Below are 21,994 nucleotides of genomic sequence, written 5' to 3'. Positions count from 1 at the left end.
TAGACATGTGCCCCCTGGGTCTGTTTGTTGAAGCTAAATCATAGTAAATGACTTGCTGACAGGTCTGTGCTACTGTGCAGTCACTGATTCTTGAAACCACCACAAGCACTGAGTCAAGTCAAGGACATATAAATGATGTTCTTGGCCAAACCAAACAAACTTTTTGAAACCTCCTTGGTCAAACATTTCTGTCCACAAACGTTTAGCAATATCATGATATACCATAAATTAGTATATTTTTGCAGTGGTCTTATTTGATAAGAGGAAAAAGGGTTCTCATGGTATTCTAAGTTTACAGTTAAAATGATTCTTTAGTATACTAGTACTAGGAGTAGAATTACAAAACACATGCTTGTAAGAGGTCACCAAAAATATTTAAACAACTGCACAGACTTAAATGTTCACAGAATCAGAAAATATTCCAAATCTAAGAGTAAGACCTTTCTCTCTCTTCTTCGCCTCTTCTTCGGCTCTTTTCGTCTCGGGAGACGATCAACAGCTTTCTACCGTATCAGTATATATAAAAAATCCTACAATTGATTTAGCATCTAACAATTAAGACTTAGAAACTAGTCCAAACTACATGCAAGAGGCAGACTTTCAAAACAATGTTGTTAGGAGTTCTGGTAGGTTGAAAATTTTGACAACCTGGAAAAGGTTTTCTGGCCCCTTGAACTTGAAGGCATGTTTTACCATGTCAATCAAATGTTGCAGGTGGGGGCATGATTTAAGGGAACTACGTCCGCAGACATATGACAGTGACAGTAGGTACGTGACTACTAGTATTGTCACCTCCAGTACATGGTGATATACGAGGGGCGTGCAATTAGTAATGGTCCTGACCCATTTCCCATAGCAGGAGATTAATGAAACTTGGCACAGTTATTAGTCTTTCTCTTCATAGGAATCACCCAGAGTTATGCATTTCTCCCATCGTTTGATGCAGCTCTGGACACCGATTTTGTAGGACACCCCAGGTTGGTCCTCCAACTGATGCCTCATCAATGGCACAAGAGGGACGACCAGGTCTGGGAGCTGTTTCCACAGACTTCCAGCCACGTTTGGATTCAGGATGCCAGCGTTTTACAAGGTCATATGATGGGGCATCATCACCATAAGTTTCATTTATTTCATCAAAAGTCTTCTTTGGTGTGCGTCCTTTCAAATACAAAAACCGGATCACTGCGCGACACTCAACTGGTTCCATTTCACACCTGGTCCATTTCGCACCTGACTAAGTTCAAACACCAGTAAATCAGAAACCACAATTAGTCTTTTGCAACATAACCCATAGAGATATGAATTATTACACATACAAAATTTCATTTAGATCAGACAACTGGAAGTGGGTCAGGACCATTACTTATTGCACGCCCCTCGTACACATACATGTATAACCCTCCTGGGCCCCAACCCTTTAGGCCAGACAGGCTAGGGTTACTGTCAAGTTGGATCAGGTGAAACTACATGGGATTACTTCAAGCAGTTTTCTGCTTGTTGAATTAGAATCAAATTACAGTTCTCCCTATGAATCCCCTAGCAGGTCTCAATGTTGTGCTCTTGGGAAAGGTGCTTTACACCTTCCTCAGGTGAAAATGTGTTTCTAGCTTTGGATTAGGATCAGGGCTCTAGCCAGCGTCCGTTTTTCCGTCAATTGACAGAAATTGCTGCGTGTGACGGAAAAAATTTAAAACCAATCCGTCAACCTTGACGGACAAAACTCTGATAAAAACTCCTTGGTGGAAGCAACAGGCCGCTTGGGGACGCCATCCACGGCCGTAAAAGCCACATACTGTTTGTTTTGCTATTGTTATGATTGTTGACAATGTGTGTCGGCGCCCTTTCGCATACGATAATCTCATTAAAACCCGTTTTTCAAGGTCTCAGTTCAGTCTCTCTTTGACTCCTGGAATAGCGTTTTCGCGGCAATGGGAATGGGCTGACGGAAAAAAAATTCGAGCTGGCTAGAGCCCTGGATTAGGATGTCCTCTTGGATGGTACTTAAAAATGGAGGTCCCGTGTTTGAGGAGAGCCAGACCTCAAACACTTTATCAAGCAGTACTTTCAGTTTCAGTTTTGGTATCGTTTGATCTGAAGAAGCTATGTCCACCAAATTGGATTGACTTTTGACTTTTTGACTTTATTTATTTTGCACAATCTTTAAAAAGTTAACATAAAACAAGTTAAAGGAAGAAAGTACGTGCAGGGGGGAAGAAAAAAGCCTCGTGGCTTGTACAAAGTCTTCCTCCAAAGTAACAAGATTGAATAGACGTGTAAAAATTATACATTAGACAATAATGTAACCAAAAGAATTATATCAATTAACAAAATGGAAATAAATCATAATAGTTCAATAATTGATAACTAATGCAATATCATAACGGCAAAATGAATGAAATGATGTAATAAGAATATAACATTGAAAGAAATGTAACAACTGACAATGAATGGGAGATTAATTAAATGTTTGATTATCTAATAATGACTTTTTTAACAGGTTAGATAGCTCTTGTTCAAAGGAAGAAGTGTCATAGGTTTGAGCCCCCTTGCAGCTTGTTCTGAAACTGCAGGGGTGTTTTCTGAAAATCTTTTGAAAAAGGATATCTCAAAATGGAATTTTCAGTCATACAGATTCTATGCAAGAGAGATCTGTAATTTTCATTAATGTTTATTTGCATACAGGTCAATGACCTGCTTAACAGGAAATCCTATAGTAAGTAATATATTGAAATGTTGTATTCATTTATTTGTTTGGCTGACACAGTTGTAAGCTAATACTTGTAACTATAACATTAACTGTTCTCTTAGTGTATTACTCTTAGGAAAAGCAACCATACTTTTAAACAGAAATGATTTTCGTATAAGATTTGTGTGAACAAAAAAAGAGGAACATCTACAAAACAGTTAATGACCGGGTCAAAGCTTCATTCTGAACAAGTATGTATATGATTGCCAACACTCAACATGTAGGTGTGGCTACTGCCCTTCCCTACGTGCGTACGCATGCTATTAAGAAGGGAGCAGGTATAAATTCCAATCTTGAGACAAACTCTTAAGGTGCTGCTATCATGGGTAAGGTTTCTTGGAAGCCAAGCCCAGTGTTAGCTATCCCCACGTGGTCATGTTCTGAAACTCCTTCTGTTTGCATTGGACTGCACTTTGGTCAGGAAAACAAACATGACCTAAGGTCATGAAGTGATATGAAAACAATACAGAACACACAAGTTAGGGCTGACCAAGAGTCTAGACTAGGGGTGGGTAAAGGTATGGCGTACCGGTACAAAACCGGTTTTTCTCATTGGACCGGTCCAGAAAAAACGGACCTGAAAAAATTCATTGGACCAGATGTTGGACCAATTGGAAAATGAACTGATTAATATATGATCAGGCATTCCCACGTTTTAGGGCTTACCGGTCTAGGCAAATAGTAACAAGAGCGAAGCAGAGTAGACTCTATATATAGTCATTTTACCAACTTTTACATTCAATCGTACAGAGGTAGTTAGCCTTGTAGGATTTTTAAAACGCCAGTGAGAGTCGAATACTACACAAATCAGATTTCTTTGTAGCAAAATGGACCAATGTTTTGATCATGAGTATCGTCCATTCACAAGTTTTCACATAATGAATCAGGTTCAGGTCCGGATCTGGACCTGATCCTCTGGACCTAAGCCGGACTTGGACCTGAATTTTCTGTACCGGTAACCCACCCCTAGTCTAGACCCTAGCTTGTTTAACATTTAAACTGCCTTTATCTGTAACCAATATCTGCATAAACCTGTAACCAATAGGGAACTGCTAGCCAAATAGCTACTTTAGTGTACATTGTACTTTAAAAGTTTAATACCATTCAACTGAATCGGACACTAGAGTAGTAGAGACGGCGACATGTCACATAAATGATTTAGAAAAGTTTGTTTCTTCATTTTTGTCAAGGTTGTTTCCTCAATTAGAGTTGTTAAGGTCTTCACCAGACATATTTCAAAACCTATGAGACACACCTTAAGATTATTTTTAGGACAATTGTTACACCTCCAGGATAATTTTGTTGGGTAAAGGTTTCAGAAGGAAACAGATGTGTATGGAAGGACTTCTGCCTAAAGCTTGACTATTTTATCTGATCAGGTCACTGTAGGAATGTGCAAGTCACCAAAGTGGGTGTTCCCATTGTCATCTGTGGATTATCATGTAACAATGTGACCAACATTCTAAGTTAACCATAGTCAGAGGTAGGAATGTGTACCTAAGGTTCAGGTCCGAATTCGAATCCAGAGGTTTCGGTTCAGGTCCGGACCTTAGTTATAGGTCACTATAGTACTATGTCACTATGATTATATTTATACATATTGAAGGGCTGGAAATACCACCTACATATACAGGTCAGTGCAGGTGAAATTGGAGCTGTGCAGGTATTTCTGATGTCTACCTGCACCTTACATGCACTGGTCCATGTACTGGGTTTTATACATATGATATATGTCTATGATGTAGGTGTATATGGATTGTTATTGACTGTTGCCACCTCTAAAGTATAAAAATTTAAAAGAAAAAAACAATGGTTCCTCAACAATTTTAGTATGATCCATACTTCCTAAATACAGAGTGGTGCAGGTAAAATTTGTCTGGTGCAGGTAATTTTCAATGTTACCTGGTATGCAGGTATGCAGAAAAAAGTATTTTGAGCCCTGTACTTGCTATACAGGATTGTACAATTATTCTGTAGCTAAGTTTGAATGCGAAAATTATAAGAAAAGTGTTTATGTTGTCTCCTTTCCAGATGCTGTAAGCCCAGACAATGGAGTCAACACACTGAACACCAGCGGCAATGAGGATGACCATCACTATGTGAGACTTCATCTTTGCTGTTGTTAAAATGACTAGTAAAATAGTAAAAACAAAACACTTCTTCAGTGTGATTATATGTGGTGTACAGACCTATTGCTATCCTGGCTTATGCTTTGGTCACAATTGCACCGGTGCCCATTGGGATTGTAGCCCCGCCAAGACCCAACGCCACATCAAGTACTGACGATTATAGTATGTGGCGTCTATTAATTAGCGGGTCCTTGGTTTATCTTAACTCAGATTTAAAATCAACCCAGGGCCCGGCCAGGCACAACTATAGCCAGGTAGCTTCAGTACATCCCATGGGGCCATGAAGGGGTCATAACCATAAGTGAAAAATAAACAGCCCGTGAACTAACCGCCAGGGCCCCTTTTACCAATTGGGACCTTTAGGCCTTGCGTAATCTTTGTAAGGGATATCTATAATGTACAATGTTGTGTAGTTCAGGTTAGCGGTTGGATGTGTTACACTTGGTTTGTATTTTTAAGTGTGAAATTTGAATGCTGTGTCCACAGAGAATGAGAAAGCTGGTGATGGAGGGAGTTTTGGACACAGAGTCGGTCTACCTGAGCTGTTTGGACGTTCTACTAAAGGTTAGAGGTCAACTGTTGCTATGGTTACTTCATTTTGACACAGGATGTTAAGATCACATCAGGATGATTTGGTTTTGGGTTTAGTTTCTCAGAAAGACACAAATAAATAAAGTAACTGGACATGTAGGATTTCTGTTTTGATTGTTAAAAAGAAACTTAGTAAGCTCATTTTTAAAGATGTACAGTCAAACCTGTATTAGGGGCCACCTTTACAGAGGGGCCACCTGTCCATAGTGGCCACTTTTTGTCGGTCCCTTGGGTATTTTATCTACAAGTTACCACCTCTATACAGAGGCCACCTGTCTATAGTGGCCAAATTTGTCCGTTCCCTTGACTGGCCGCTATAGACAGGTTTGACTGTACAGTCAAACCTGTACCAGCTACCACCTTTACACAAGGACCAGAAGTGGCCAACTTGTGACAACTTTTGGGTAGTCCCTTCAATATTTTTTCCATTAACACAGGCGAAAAAAATTTCTCACAGATACTTGTAGTACTACAGACAGCACAATTGCTGGGCTAGTAAGTAAACATGTATCTAAAGTCACTCCATTGTTTTGTATTGTCTGTATAACAACTTTGTAAACCAAACCTCATGATTTTATACATGTATAGGTATGCAAGGTAACCTTTATATTGTTGACTGTACATTGTATAGTTACCAGGCCTGGCCCTTATAAGCATAATAATAGCCTCTAGCTAGTTGGGCAGCCCTGGCTGCTTTTCTCCCTATGCTTCCAAATACATCAAATCCTTTTCTATAGTTAGCCAGGAGTCCAGCCTTGTTCACTTTAGTCCGCTCTCGATTTTCGCTACTCAAAGGGAGTGTCCAATAAAGCAAACAAGGCTATAGTGACCACCTGTCCAAATAGATCATATTTTATTGGTTCCACAAGTGGTCATCTTGGGCACTCTTGTACATGATGATCATAATGTTTACTTAAAGTAACCTGTTTTTCTCTGTAGTACAAGAAGATTTTTGAGGTATCAGGGACGACATCCCAGCCTGTGCTGTGTGCGGAAGACTGTGCCCTCATCTTCTACAAGGTACGAGAGCTACACAACATCCACAACGACTTCCACAAGGGACTGCAGCCCAAGATCAGGAACTTCACCCCCCAGCAAGAAGTGGGAGATTCCTTCAAACTACTGGTTAGTCTGTCTTATTATTACCTTGCATGAAGTGGGTCATGGAGGTTGTATTTTGAGTGATTTTGTGTGTGTGTGTGTCAGGACTCTAGCCAGCTCGACATTTTTTTCCGTCAGTCAATTCCCATTGTCGCGAAAACACTTTTCCAGGAGTTAGAGAGACTGATCTGAGACCTTGAAAAACGGGTTTTAATGAGATTATCGTATGTGAAAGGGCACCGACACACATTGTCAACAATCATAACAATAGCAAAACAAACAGTGTGTGGCTTTTACGGCCGTGGACAGCGTCCCCAAGCAGCCTGTAGCTTCCACCAAGGAGCTTTTATCAGATTTTTGTCCGTCAAAGTTGACGGATTGGTTTTAAATTTTTTCCGTCACACGCAGCAAATTTCCGTCAATTTCCGACGGAAAAATGGACGCTGGCTAGAGCCCTGGTGTGTGTGTGTGTGTGTGTCTTTCAACAACATTTGTGGATGGATTGGTGTCATATTTGGTGTGTTGGTAGGTTGAGACAGAAATAGATTTTGGACCCCCTAGCGGCTTTCCTTGGTACCGCAGCAGAACTTCTGGTTATGATATCTTGTGTTCTCAACACGCCATGGTCATGATTTTTGGGTCACTGATCTCCTCTTGTTCTTGGTAAGAAGCGACATAAGTTTGGGCCCCATAGCAGCTAGTTCTGGAATTGCAGGGGCATTTTTGTAAGAAAAATTCCTAATGTTTGTTGATCCTATTTTGTGCGTAATCGTTTTAGATGAGCTTTGTACATGATTGTGTATAATACTGTATTACAAGAAGTTTCTTCCACTTGTCTTTGTCTTCTACATGCAAATTCTATATTTCAATAAAGAATTTGGTTTGTCCATTGGTTTTGCATGATGATTGTAGTCTGTAAACATACATGTAACAGGGCTGGTATATTGCTCCAGGCTATGTCTGGTTACGTCTGTATTTATATCTATAGTATAAGTGTAGGTGTTATAATTGAAACATGTCACAGGTAGAGTGAACTGTTCCTATGGTGACTTGATTAATGTCAGTAACCGGTCACCGACTTTTTGTCCATGGCAATTATGTTTCCTTATCACAAGAAAATTTCTTTGGCTCTTAACACTTAAGTTAATATCAAGTAATATTTAGCATGATCCAAACTAATATCTTACTCTTAAGGTATTGTTTTTTTGCTTGTGTTAAGGCTGGGAAAAAGTGGTGTAAAATTGATTGTGTTATGTCTGAATTTATCTATCTATAGTATGAGTGTGGGTGTTATAATTGGTATACATGTATATCACAGGTAGAGTGAACTGTTGCCATGCTGACTTGATTAATGCCAGTGCTATAACCGGTCACTGACTTTTTGTATGTTAATGTTTCCTCATTATTCTATTAGGAGATACTGCCTAATGTCAGTGCTATAACCGGTCACTGACTTTTTTGTTGCAAAAAATGCTTCCTCTTAACTCTATTAGGAGAAACTGCCTTTTCATTCACTGTTCTTGCTGAATCCGAAAAACTTTTAGCTAACTGTACTTCACTTTGTCTTCTCGGTACCAAACTTTCACGGTCTGAGAAAATTTAACTTGTTCTCGGAACTAAATGTTCACTGTCGCAGCAAGTGCACAATAAAAAAGTCTGTGAATTATTTGTTATCAGTAATGATAAGTTCACGTTACAGTCCTCACTGTGAAAACCATGAACATAACAGTACATTGAAAAAATCATGAATTACAGTACTTAACTCTTAATTGCCATTTCCAACACCAACTCAGATTTTTGACTGTTCAATTCATGTCTTTGGCAAGAAATTGGTCCTTGACAAAGACTTAAGTTGGACAGTAGAAAATTTGGGAAAGTCTAAATTTGAAGCTCAAGTTTTGGTTTCTTCAGCTATGTTATGGTTTGTAAAAGGTGACTTTTAAAAGTTAATTGTGAGGTATTTTAGTATTGAAAGGGAAAATGAAAGTGATCTTAAACCAGTTAAGCTCAAGTCAACGCGATGAACTATTAAGCTACCCTTCCACTAGTCGTGACAGAGAAGACATACGCTATAGTATATGTACAGTACATACAGGTTCATTGTAGTTGGGAAGTTCCTCTTGTTCTTACAACTACAATGAACAGTGGACCACAGTTTAGCGTCTGCAAACCTTTTCCGTACATGTTGGATGAGTGACAGACACAGCCGGGATTCGAACTCACGACTTGCTGGTCCAGGGCTAGGTTCAATGACCTCTGGATTACACATGTTTTGTTACACTAGTAGTGACCTATAATTTTTAATATTGCTCCTCTTGCAGGTGTCTCAGCTCCCAGCGTATGAAGACTACCTGAAGAACTATGAGCGTGCCTTACAGACCATCGAGCGCTGTCGGCGCAGTAACGAACAGTTTAACAGTGTCGCTGCGGTAAGTCGAAGGCAAACTTCTTTGATAGCAAAAGATACAACTTAGCACAAGAAATCTAGAAAGTTTTGGTGATGGAGAATTTGGATGCATATGTATGTGGAAGGCCCGGTTATACATTCAATTTGAAAGAAATGTCATAGTCTTAAAGGGACATAATGTAGAAATATGGCGCCAAAATTTCAAATGTTTTGAACTTGAAAATCTCCATTCAGATTGACATTTGCACTTATTTCTAACTTATCTGCGTCATTTTATCACATTTCTAGTGCTAATTAACGACGTCAAAGTAAGCCGCGACCAAATTCACTTACTTCCGGGTAGCCTACCGGAAGTAAGCCGACCGTAGATTTCCGAATCGACCGTTGCGGTCGCAGATCTTCGGAGCGTAGCGGGACTTTCAACAAACTTCAGTAATGATTTGAGCGAACCACCGAACGCGTTCTAAAGCGCACTTTGGCTCGCCGGCGAGTTGAATAAAATGGTGGACGACTCAAGCGGCGGAGGGAAGTGCACATATTTCGAGACATCCTCACGGCTCAACAAAGTCGTATCCATACGTTGTAAATATTGCTGTGCAGTGTAATAAGGTAGACGCAACTCATAATGTAGAGAAATGACCGAAAACAGTGACTTTATTTTTACATTATGTCCCTTTAAGGCATTGAGAGTTTAATAACAGGAGGAGTCCTGCATTTAATAAGTCTTTTATTAGTAGTCCTGGAATGTTCATGGTGGTTTTATTTTTGCCTTGACCTCTACTATACATTTAATGTATATGCAGAACACCACAAAAATGTTTCTCCAATGCACATGAACATGCATTACTTACCGTAGTACAGAATAGCATAAACTTGAGTAAAACACCAAAAAATATCTCCTTTCCAGTCCTACCAAAAAATTATTATCATATAAGGCCACACCAGTTGCTTCTCTGATTTTTTTTCAGAAAAATATTGGGGCGGTTGGTCGAAAAAAAAAATAAAATGAAATTTTGCAAAAAGTCTAGGGTGAACATATGAGGCTTATATAACACAAAAAATTTTCAGCTTTTCATGGCATGATTTATCCAATGAATCTCTTCCTTTGATTTCATACCACTGTTCTGGATAAAGGGAATCGTGTTGCATTTACTTATTTTCAATTACCACTATTAGCACAATGTGAACCTATATTATTTTTCTTGGGACTAATTTCTTTTTTTCCAAATCAGAAAAATGGGTCGGGAAATCCGAGAAGCAACGAATTAAATTTGGTGTGGCCTAAGTTCCCATGAAAAAGGATCAGTTAATGCCACGCCCTGACCCTGCTTTTGATAACATGGTGGGTTCAGACTAGGGCTGTGTACCTAAACAAATTTCAGGTACAGGTACAAATGTACAGGTACATGGGTTTAGGTACAGGTCCGGACCTGCACCTGTACCTAAAGAATTTTAACGAAGTATATGTAAGTTAAACATGTAGCTAACTGTCTTTTCTAGTGATAAATTGTCATCTTTATACAGGCATATTTGAATCTCAAAACAAGTTTTCTTGAGTTTCAACTGCAAGATTATCACGATTGTCATTGTTGATTCGGGATTTACTTGTGCAGCAGTCTTAAAAATTGGTAAAAATTAGTGATTTAGTGTGTTTAGGTACAGGTACAGGTACAGGTATACAGATGTTTAGGTCCAGAACTATACCTTAACAATTTTTTAGGTATGGTACAGGTACGGGTATTAAGGTACACAGCCCTAGTTCAGACCAATTTTCTGAAGGCACTGGAGAAGTCAGGGAGGTTCCAGACTGGTACAACAGTGTGTTTACTTTAGGTCAGGCACTCAGGTTCACATGTCTGACATCACACTCAGGTACATGTAAGCAGGCATGAGGTAACCGCTCGGAACAAGTTACACAAATAAGGCCATTTTGATTTGATTGTATGGATGACATCTGTGCAAGCGTCAATTTTTGGCCATTTAAGAAAAGAAGTTTGCAACCATACTGTGAATCAAACAAAGCAGTTGCAAAATGAGCAAATATATGCCGTAGGTTGCAAAGATATTGTCGGAAAATACTATGCTAATTTCATTGAATGCTAAGGTCAGTTCCAAGGTCAAAGAAGAGGATGTGACAGATGTTCAGTATTCTGTTTGCTCAACTTTGTCATATTAAATGGAGGCATTTTTTTGCCAAACTTTTTTTTTATTCAAACTTTTTTTTTCAAATTTGATAGTGGCGCTGTAGCAGAAATTGTATTGACAAATACTATTAATTACTTCCTCTTTCACAAATCTAATGTCATGCCTACTATCGTGGCCAATAGAAATCCACACAGTTCCCATAGCATGTTTGGTATGCTGAGGAGCTCAACATATTTCATACAGCCATGGTTCAGATAAACCCACACTGTCAGGAGGCGCAATACTACACATGTACCATTGTCTGTGTGTTGTTTGCCATCTAACTGTAGTATGTTGTCTCCTCTACAGAGTGTAAAGAATGGAGACAACCATCAAACTCTGGAGGGTATGTGTCACATTCCTTCTGTCTGAGCTAGGGGATATCGGTTTGGGGGGCATCTCAAAGGTTGTGATGGACGTGGGAAACAGTAGTGAATTTGATTGTTAATTGTACATATAAATCAGGGTTGTCTCCAACTTAAAATTTTGTTCTGTCCCACTTCTTTTTTGAGGAGCCCATTTTAATCATTGACTTTCATTGTCAAATCAAACATACGAAAACGCATTTTCGTGCAGTTGATATCTTTGGACAGATGAGGTCAAATTTTTGTCCAGACCGACCAAGAAACTTCCATGCCAGAAGGTAAGGATGGGTCCCAGTTACAGCCCTAATGATATAGATGTAGGTGTAGATAGATATAAATTCAGAGATTACGGCCGCGTGGCACGTTGGTACACCCGATCCCTCGACCTCGGAAGTTAAGCAACGCGCGGTCCGGACAGTGCTTGGATGGGGGACCAACCAAGGACGTCCGGATTGCTGTAGCCTCACGAAGTTTTCCACGAAATCGTCTTCCGGGAGGGACGTAAAACGGGGGTTCTGTGCTCGAGGAGGTGCCTCAACCACGTTAAAAACAGCCTCATTACCCTCACTTTGGGTACCTGCTGGCTGCAAAATACACCCTATATTATAAATGGATAGACAGACAGACAGAGAGTTTTAGTTAGAGTACATGTTTTTGCAATGAAAAATACTGAGGTCTTACAAATGCACATCTTACAAAAAATGTGGCTTGTTGCTAATCTGTTGTCTCATCATAATAAAGACATGTGTATGCTAAGGATTTGACACATTTCTTTCTAATATTTCAGCCCTGATAGTGCGACCAGTCGAGAGGGTGACCAGAATCACCCTTGTCTTGCAGGTAAGCCTAACATTCATGGAGACAGTTGGGTTGTCCATGTGACTTATTTCCAACGGAACCCAAGATGGGATACCAAAAAAAAAAAAAAATTAACAACAATTATGTAAAAATAAATTACAGGGAATACATGTCAAATAAATCGTAATTGTCTAGTTCGTTACAGAGACTGGGAGCATTGAAGAGACAGGAGCTCTGGGGTGGCGGTTGCGAGTTTAATGTTTACCGTTTACTATGAGACGGGAGAAGCAGTTGTATGGATGCATGGATGCATGGATCGGTCACTTTAACCAAATAGCACGTATAGAAGGGCTATTGCGTAATCGAGCCAGCGTGGCCGAGCGGTCTACAGCACGGTACCTATCTTCCGTAGATCGTAGGTTCGAACCCCACTTGCTAAATTTTTTTTTTCTTTGTTAGACAAATCTCATGTAGTGTTTTTTTAATAAAAGAAAGACCAATTCAGTAATTCGATGTTTAAAAACTCTTTTTTCGTGTGATTTTGTTTGCTGTTTGTTTAACATCCAGGCTTTTTCCAAAATACGCACCGGCCAGCTTTTTTCAAAAGCTTTCTTGTTTCAGTTGTATACAAGGAAACCCTGGGATGGGAGGGTGGGAGAATCGTGTGGAGTAAATCACTGCATCACTGAGAGCTAGAAGCTCCACATCCAGTCACGTGGTAGCATAGGACTGAACCATCACAAGTCTGGGGGTGCCTCTCATACATACACAGGATGTTTGCTGATCCTATCACAATCAACTCATATTTTGATAATCAGATATTGCAATACAAACAAAACAAACAAGACAAGGACAAAGCAGTTTTCTTACCTTTATTTTCCACAGGACCTCCTGAAGCACACTCCTGTGAGCCATCCAGACCACACCCCCTTGAAGGAGTCGCTAGAGACGTCTCAAGTCTTCCTGGACAAGATCAACAAGTCTGCTTTCTCAGCACAGGGGGACAAGACTGACGGCATCTCGGTGAGATTCTTAAAGACATTTTGAGACATTTCAGAACGAGAAATCAAAGATCTCATACCTCAGTGAAGTAATAAGAGATTTACATAAGCTGGTAGGATTTGCCATAAACATGGACAATCTCTCTGATAATGCCTTAGTCCATTGAATGATTCGAGGGTCTACATTTCTATCCGACTCAATTAACACCAAACTTCTACTGTATGTTCAGTCATGCAGAAAAGAAACAAAAAGATTTGAATAACTGAACCTCCATCCTACCAGCTTGGCCCAGAGTACCTGTCCGAATATCCACCTATATTCAAATGTATTTTCTTATATTCTATGATTTTGTTACGTGGTGCTACTCAACATTACTTTTGTTATATGCTTTGCTTGTCTGTATTTGTTTCAATGTTCTTTTGTACTCTCAGTAGAGTATTTGTAAAGTTTTTAGTAAATTTCTTGACAAAATCTAACACACAACAATCCATTTCACATTACATGCACCACTATCAAGCACATGCCATCCTTGGCTTCCTAACTTTTGGCCAATGTTCACTTCCTGTCAGCCTGCTAAAGAAATTTGAACACAGGACAGGTGAACCTTTGCATCCTGCCAGTCGCCATAACGACTCAGCCTGGGAACACACTTGGACCCCTGCCAGTGGGAACAGACTTGAACACACAACAAGACAAACAAACAAGCAGACAAACCAAAAACAATACATCATGTTTTTTTTACAATTGTCATGGTGTACATGTAACAGTTATGAGCAAAGAAAAATAAAAAAAACATAAGAATTTTATTATTTATATATTTTTATATTTTTCATTTTTCTTTGCTTAAAATGTTCTCTTCAAATGTCTTTTTATAGTTAGTTACCAACTTAGAGGTTCTATAATTGATTACAAATAGCTGCTATCTCTTAGTAGGAATTAATGTACACAGTACAAATGTATGTGTACAAAATGTATTTGACTTGCATTATTGGCTCTTTGTTTCGTTCCTGTTCCAATTTCACATGCACAATGCAGTTCTATTGTGGGCTGTTAAAATCTAAAAAAAGATGCCATCTTCCCACAGGGCCCACATCGTCAGCTTGTGAAGGATGCTTTCCTGGTGGAACTGTCGGATGGGAAGCGAAAGCTTCGCCACGTGTTCCTCTTCCCAGACCTGCTGATCTGTGCCACCCAGCGTACCACTAGGAAGTAAGAAAACACGATTACCTTTGTGTACTCAAGAGATGAACATCTGGTTTCTATCAAATATTTGCTTCAGTCAAATACTAGAGTTAGTGTACAGTCGCGTTATACTGTAAATACATTTAAGTTTGCAGGGATTTAATTTTGCGATAGCAGGAAAAAGAACTTTTTGCAGTGGTTTTAAGTTTGCAGTAGCACCATGCACTGTAGTCTCTTACTGCCATGAAAAAATGTTCACGTTGGTTTTAAGTTCGCAGTGAAGCGGCCACCGTGAAAACCGCGAACATTAAACCACCTCGAAAGTTTCTGCATTTAAAGTATGTGTGCCTGATGTAAATATACTGTAAAAGCGGTAATATTCGTGCGAATTTAATTTGTGGGAAGGAGATAATGGAGTGTTCACGATGGTTTTAGGCCTCACAATCAAATTACATGAGGGTAGGCGAGCAGAAGACAGAACAGAATTTTTGCAGTGGTTTTTAAGTTTGCGGTAAAGAGGTCGCCACAAAAGCCGCAAACATGAAACCACTGCAAACATTTCCCCCTTTACGGTAGATGATGACTCACGTACCACCTGATATTTGAATATTGCGTGAACAGTCATAAGCCAAACTGAGCTAAATGGTAATGCCACTGTCACATAGCAGGTAAATTGATTGGTAAACAAGTCTGCAAGCTCTAGCTAAAGGACATTTTCAACACTCTGGGTAATACGCCCAGTACTCTTTCTATAATTGCACGATTTCTAGAGATTGGCTGATGTTCGCAGGTCCCTCAGCTGTGATAGGGTTTATTTTCAGGTGTAAAATATGGTTGAATATCTGGCAAATCATAAATTCAGCGACGTTTTAGCAAACAACAAATGAAGGGAAAGTTTGTCAACTGTATGACAGGGGCTTTGAGATTTCCTATATTTGGTGACTCAAGAAATGTTTGCAGACTGTAAACTGTTAAAACAGAGACTAACACTGAGGCAGAAACTGATTGGTTTTCTTTTGTTTTTACAGGATCTTCAGCCGTGAGTCAATGCGGGAGTCGTACGAGTGCCAGTGGTACATACCTCTGGGAGAGCTCATGCTGATTGCACACGATGTGCAGCACATAGGTAAGGACAGGATTCTTAGTGCATTTATTTGGGGGATTTTGCCAAGGACTGCTCCAAAATGGACTACATCATTTGCAAAGTGGTGACAGCCAATTTGTTACCTGAAAATGCAAATTGCTTGAAATGCTAAAAAATTTTCTATTTGCAAAGTGGTTGATAATTTTTTCCTTTTATCATTTGATGATTTTTTAGAAGAGCAGAAAAGGGCATTTTTATATTTTTCCCACATATATGTTGTTCCAAATGTCATATGTGAACATCCTTTTATCACTGAAAGTCTTTGTTTTTTTAACCATTGAACATTTCTAATTCAGTGGCAATATTGTGATTTCCAATAACCTGCTCGTCTGGGCTTCATATGCAAATGTGTGCGTCACAATTGTAGTAACACAGCGGGAAAAAGAGTTTCCTGTGAGACGAGTTTGTCGTAAGAGGTCTCTACAAAAAGCAAGAAGTTTGCTCAAAAACACCACATAAATTTCAAAATTGACATGTTTTTCCTTCCCGTACCATATAGACAGCAGCCCAGTACCTGTAACAAGTGAAGTTGACATGGAGAATCACAAAGCAAAGGTGGCTGAGCTGAGAAAAGAATACAGAAAACTGAAGGCCAGCAACTCTGATCACCCAGCACAGGTAGGTTAACAGTGCCCTCTAGCAACATGTGCTGGTACTGCAGCTGTTGATCCTTGCTCTGTATTTCCAATCTTTTAATATACTTGGCAATTTCATTCAGTACTGCAGGCTGCCAACAGTACTCATGTAACCTCTTTTCAATACTATTTCTTGAAGCAGTTTCAATTTCTTGCTAGACGTGTATCTAAAGTTTATCTGAAAAGTATAAAAGAAAGATCAGAGAACACTTTTTTGTCCTCACTGTTACATTACATGTTGCCTTTTCCCATCTTTTTCTCCCTTCTCTGTCCACATACTCCAGCGGCGTGTAAGTAGATCTCTTCACTGTCTTGACAAATGAATTTGTAATCGTCTACAATTAATTAACACAGTTTCTTGCATGCAACTTCTTGCTTACTTAACTTATCCTTCTTTTTTGTCTTGTAATTAATTACTACTAGTTAATGATTGCTTGTCATGGCAATATGATTCTCGTAAATGCTATTTTTTTTACACATTTGGAAATGCTTATAACAAACCTAACCACAGAAAATTGTACAAACTGTCTTATGTAACGGTTGTATTGCAGAATAAAAGTGGAAAACAATTACAGTATCATTATCACAATTATTTCAACTCTTGTTTTGCAATCCCTGATCTGATCTTTTTGTTGGGAAAATAAGATGTTTGCCTTTTTTTCAGCGGAAGGTTGCAAAGGGCATTGAAAAGGTCAAGAAGAGGTTGGCAGAGCAGGTATGTATTTTTCATTGATATTTTCATTGACAGCCTCTCTCAAATCGGTAATGTCTTTTGTCCGTTATTGGCTGTTGTGTTCGTAGACATTGTGAACAATATGAAAAGCATGGAGCATTGTGGAAATTATATTGAAACTTACAGCTAGATTCTTTGGTTTCTTATAATGACTGCCTTTTATTATGTATAGACCACATATTTTCTCAAGTTGATTATAGAAAGCTGTTCTTATGAAGACAATGTTTCTCTTGATTTTTAGGAAGCTGCACTAACACTGGCCTTCCCCAGTCTACCCTTCAGAGTTTTCCATAAGAATGGAAAGGTAAACTAATATCTTTGAAATCAAATAATGTGATAAGGAATAGTGTCATCTCTTTTGTTTGTTTTTTACTTGAAAGATTAAGAGACTTCTGCAAATTCCTCAGAATTTTGAAGATCATTTGTCAAATGTGGCTTTTTCAAGCACAATTTTACTAGCAAAGGTTTACAAAAATCAATGTATGTGCATTCCTTTGTGTTGTACAAAGAGAAGATAATGAAACGTTAGAACTTGCCAACATGTGTCTTGTTGTACAAATGTACATGTAATGCTTCACCTTTATCCGCGGGGTAACCTATATCCATTGTATTTGAAAACAAGGTATTTACTTGGGACATGAAGTCAACGAATCGTGGTTTAAAGTTGCAATATTTTCTAAATGTTGCAGTTTGAAAGCAGTATCTGTTGACTTGATATTTAAATATCCTGCTGTTTTTGAAGACAATGGATATAGGCTACCCACGGATAAAGGCGAATGAGCATAAGAATTATATAACTTGAAATGTGTGTTGTATTGTAGACCTACACATTCCTGATGTCGTCTGGAGATGAGAGAGCAGAGTGGAAGGAGGTCATCACAAAACTACAGGAGAAATGTAAGGCAAAATCCAGCATTAGAACCCCACCTTCGACTGTTGAACATTACATATCAGGGCTCAAAATTCATTTGTGAGATTAGGTGCACTGGTGCACCCAGCTTTAAAAATTGGGTGCACCGAAAAATATTTGGGTGCACCACTTAAATCAAGTAGAATGTCAAAAAACCTAATAACAAAACTTAGTTACAAGCTATCAAATTATTAAAAAAGTAACATGACAGACATTTTTATTATCTTTCTAACACTTAGATATCAAGAATATGATGATTACTAGTATGCTTGATATCTTTCCATACATAAACCTAAGAAAATATTTGGGTGCACAGCTTCAATTTTGAGTGCACCTGGGTGCACATGCACCCAGTATTTCGAGCCCTGCATATGGATGATGCATTATATGTTGTAACATGAAGATTTGGCATAGGCTAATTGAAAATCATTTGCGTTTGCAGTGGCTTTATTTCGAGGAAAAGGAAGGTTTTTGTGATGTTCTCAGTTCATATTGAAAAAATTCTGTAGTACAGCAGTCTAGTTTTCTTCCCTTTGGCACTAGAAAAAGTAAGAAAAAAAGTAAAACTGAGCGAAAGAGCCAAGTATTCATATCATGGAGACATATGAATTCACAGTGATTTCTGTGTGAAAACTGCTACAGCAGCAAGTTTAACAGTACTTTGATATATGCTAAGATGTGACATATGTTATGTTACAAAATTCAGATAATTGTACCTTTATTACATACTGTTAGTAGCTGTTAGGTATGAGGAAATGAATCAATTATCAACATCATAAAAAATTTTGTGTGTGTGTATATTTGGTAAACGTAAAATGGACAGGCATTCTCTATAGCCGTATAGGGTATACTAGACACTAAGCTTCTTTTTTTTCCAGACCCTTCCAGACCCTCTCTTACAAACTATGAGGTTCAGGCATTGCTAAACTCCACTAGGGTAGGACTGACTTGTACATTCATTTACAATTCATTGTGATTTTTAACACTTCATGCATTGATTTTTGCCTGGTTGTTTTAAGTAAGTGGATGTTGTGGTTGATTTCACAATGTGGGGATTTTTCAGGTACGGAAAGTCAACACAGTTGGGTCACTGTTGCTGAATGACAGTGAGTACAGAAAATATTATATTTGTTTTGGTAAGGCTAGGTTAGCCATAGTACTACAGTACAAAATGTAGTTGTATCCTTTCCTTTTGGATTGGGTTGGGTAATGTTAGGTTAGGTTAAGTTAGTTAGGTTACTGCTAGCTTAGGTTAGGTTAGCTTAGAATGGCTAAGTGTTACAGAATACAAGCTAGTGATCAATGCATGCAATTGCAGTGACTTCCACTATCTACAAGTAAGTTGTACCTGTGTCATAAATGATCAAGTTCTTCTAATGTCTTTTAAAACTTCAGAAGTATGCACATGATTTTACTGTATTCATCTCAAATACCTATATTAGAAAGATGAATCACATGGGAATGGTAGATACACATGTAGCTCAGAACCATTATTTTTCCAATAATGATAATTGTACGTCTTCGTGAGTTGACTATTGTTTTCCACTGTTCCTGTATAGGTGATGAGCCGGCCCTGTCAGGCAGTCTCTGTGTGACAGTTCAGTCAGCTTCAGGCTTCACCGAGGAAGGCAGTAAGTGGTCATCCTTTTGTGTCACTCAACAGGGAATGGAAGAGCATGTTGATTTCGATATATATTTTTATACAGTCAAACCTGCCCGAGCGACCACCTCTTCTCAGCGACCACCTGGCCATTTCGACCGCTTTTTCTCGGTCCCGATTTATTTTCCCATTGACATAAGCATTAAGCGACCTTTTCTCAACGACCACCTGGCCAACGCGACCGCGACCGGCCCAAATTGGGACCTATAACGACCACATCATTTTCAAGATTGAGGTTTTCATCGATTTTTGATGATAATTAGCACGATTTTGTGCCGAAATCGTCGGATTTTGGGGTTAAATTTACAGTTTACAGTGTGCATGTTGTATTTGACATTAAAGACCTTGCTTCTTTGCGTGCGTGCAGTGTGCTTGCTATTTGCCATTAAACACAACGGCAACCATTTATACTTTGCATCGGGCATGTTTTGAGTCGATACTCTTCTCAGCGACCACCTGTCCAAATCGACCGCTTTTTTCCGGTCCCCCGGGTGGTCGACTTGGGTAGGTTCGACTGTACATCAATTAGAGAATGAAGTGCTTTGGTAGTAGTCTATAATGTCAACAAAACACAATTTTTATCATGGATGCTCATCTACAGTATGTAATCATAGTACAATGCTAAACTTTCTTTTAACACAAAGGTAAACACATATTAAATTGATACTGAAGAAGGCAACAGTGGTCATTGAAAATTTGATTGGCGTACCTTTTGTTGGAAGAAAGTTAAGCACTGTACTATAGTATAAAACACATTTTTTCTTTGATACAGTAAAAGGCCATATCTCATATTCTTATGATTAAAAGTTGTTTGAAGATTTTGGCAAATAACGTTTTTTAAAGAGGTTTTGTTTGCAAACATTACCATCTCAAGCCATATTGTAGCTTGCAGTTTAATTGTGTATTGCTAGGTGTCTCTCCAGCACTACTTAATGTACTACAACATTTCACTGTTGAAGAAGTGGCATCACCATCATAAATAAATGTGTATCATACAAAGTGAAGTTACCTCACCCACATGCCTTGTGCAGCTGTACCTTCAATATTGTATGAAGTTTGCGACTCAGTATGTTCTGTGTGCACCGCTTTTTTGAAAATTTGAGTACAGTGGAAGCCGCTTAATTGCACACCCAATTTGCCGGCGAATCCCGTGCAATTATCCGGCGTGTGCGATAATGCGGAGTTACCCAGTTGGACCGCACCGCCACGGGATTTGGGGATTCCGTGCAATTGACCGAAGTGTGCGTTTATCCGACGTGCAATTAACTGGCTTCACTGTACTGGATTCGGACATAGGAATTGCTGTTTGATACTAACAATTTTTTGTTCTATGACACCAAATTTTCTTAACTTCTGGCACATTTTGCATTGAAATGCGCATTTTCGCGGGTGCCACCAGTATGACATAAATGAAATACAACATTGTGCATTCTGTCACCCTCGGTCCCAGCCCTACCTCCGATCCTACCCGCGGGTATGCCGGGTGATAAGGAATCAGGGGTCTAGCCAGCGTCCTTTTTTCCGTCAATTGACGGAAATTTGCTGCGTCTGACGGAAAAATTTTAAAACCAATCCGTCAACCTTGACGGACCAAAATCCTAGGTGGAAGCTATAGGCGGCTTGGGGACGCCGTCCACGGCCGTAAAAGCCACACACTGTTTGTTTTGCTATTGTTATGATTGTTGACAATGTGTGTCGGCGCCCTTTCGTATACGATAATCTCATTAAAACCCGTTTTTCAAGGTCTCAGTTCAGTCCTTCTAATTAATTTTCGCGGTTTTCGCGACGATTGTAATTGGCTGACGGAAAAAAATTTCGAGCTGGCTAAAGCCCTGTACGGAATACTCCATGTCGTATCGTACATGTACATGTATCACTGCTGCAATTGTCTAATGTTTGTCTTGTGCCACACTGTTCTGTAGGGGTTCACTGTCTCATTGAAGTAGATTCATTTGGCCACTTTGAGCACAAGGCTAAAACTGGCACTTGTTCATGCACCACTGAGGCTTCATGGAATGAGGTACTTGTTGCTATACACTCTAAGTCATTTAATGACAAACTTTGTAACTAACCCTCGCCTCATGTTAAGTGTGTGGTTTGTGTTATGTGAATCATGGTTTCTCAGGCCACACCAATTTTATTCGTTGTTTCTTGGATTTCGCGACCCTATTTTTTTCCGATTTGAAAAAAAAAAATTAGAATTGATGGCCAAACCTTGTGTTAACAAAGTTTCACTGCCCCCCTTTCTCAAATTCCAGTAGCTGTACGTGCCTATTTTGGACGGTACGTTTTATCATTTTTCTTCAAACTTTGGACTTTGCTACCAGGGACCCCCCTAAAAGTTGAAAGTTTAGGTTTTCTTGTCCGATCTCTCCTACCGTCGACTTTTTTAAAATTAAAAAAAAAT

The 21,994-nt window shown here is 39.1% G+C and overlaps 1 protein-coding gene across 1 annotated transcript in view; it reads left to right on the top strand.

Moving 5' to 3' along the window:
* Positions 1 to 21,994, top strand: part of LOC118425754 (active breakpoint cluster region-related protein-like) — a gene marked incomplete in the record, with an annotated part of 37,761 nt that overhangs the window by 5,159 nt on the left and 10,608 nt on the right. The window contains 18 exon segments of the mRNA XM_035834822.1: positions 4,778 to 4,845; positions 5,362 to 5,439; positions 6,406 to 6,591; positions 8,889 to 8,996; positions 11,468 to 11,504; positions 12,311 to 12,363; positions 13,207 to 13,344; positions 14,408 to 14,532; positions 15,534 to 15,631; positions 16,149 to 16,267; positions 16,569 to 16,574; positions 16,949 to 16,999; positions 17,259 to 17,321; positions 17,839 to 17,914; positions 18,806 to 18,864; positions 18,991 to 19,033; positions 19,487 to 19,558; positions 21,510 to 21,607. Coding sequence (XP_035690715.1) covers positions 4,778 to 4,845; positions 5,362 to 5,439; positions 6,406 to 6,591; positions 8,889 to 8,996; positions 11,468 to 11,504; positions 12,311 to 12,363; positions 13,207 to 13,344; positions 14,408 to 14,532; positions 15,534 to 15,631; positions 16,149 to 16,267; positions 16,569 to 16,574; positions 16,949 to 16,999; positions 17,259 to 17,321; positions 17,839 to 17,914; positions 18,806 to 18,864; positions 18,991 to 19,033; positions 19,487 to 19,558; positions 21,510 to 21,607 — 1,478 coding nt within the window.

The sequence above is a fragment of the Branchiostoma floridae genome, chromosome 11 (assembly GCF_000003815.2).
Source record: "Branchiostoma floridae strain S238N-H82 chromosome 11, Bfl_VNyyK, whole genome shotgun sequence".
NCBI classification, from domain to species: Eukaryota; Metazoa; Chordata; class Leptocardii; order Amphioxiformes; family Branchiostomatidae; genus Branchiostoma; species Branchiostoma floridae.
The sequence above is the reverse complement of the archived record's forward strand: the minus strand, read 5'-3'. Positions and strand labels throughout refer to the sequence as shown.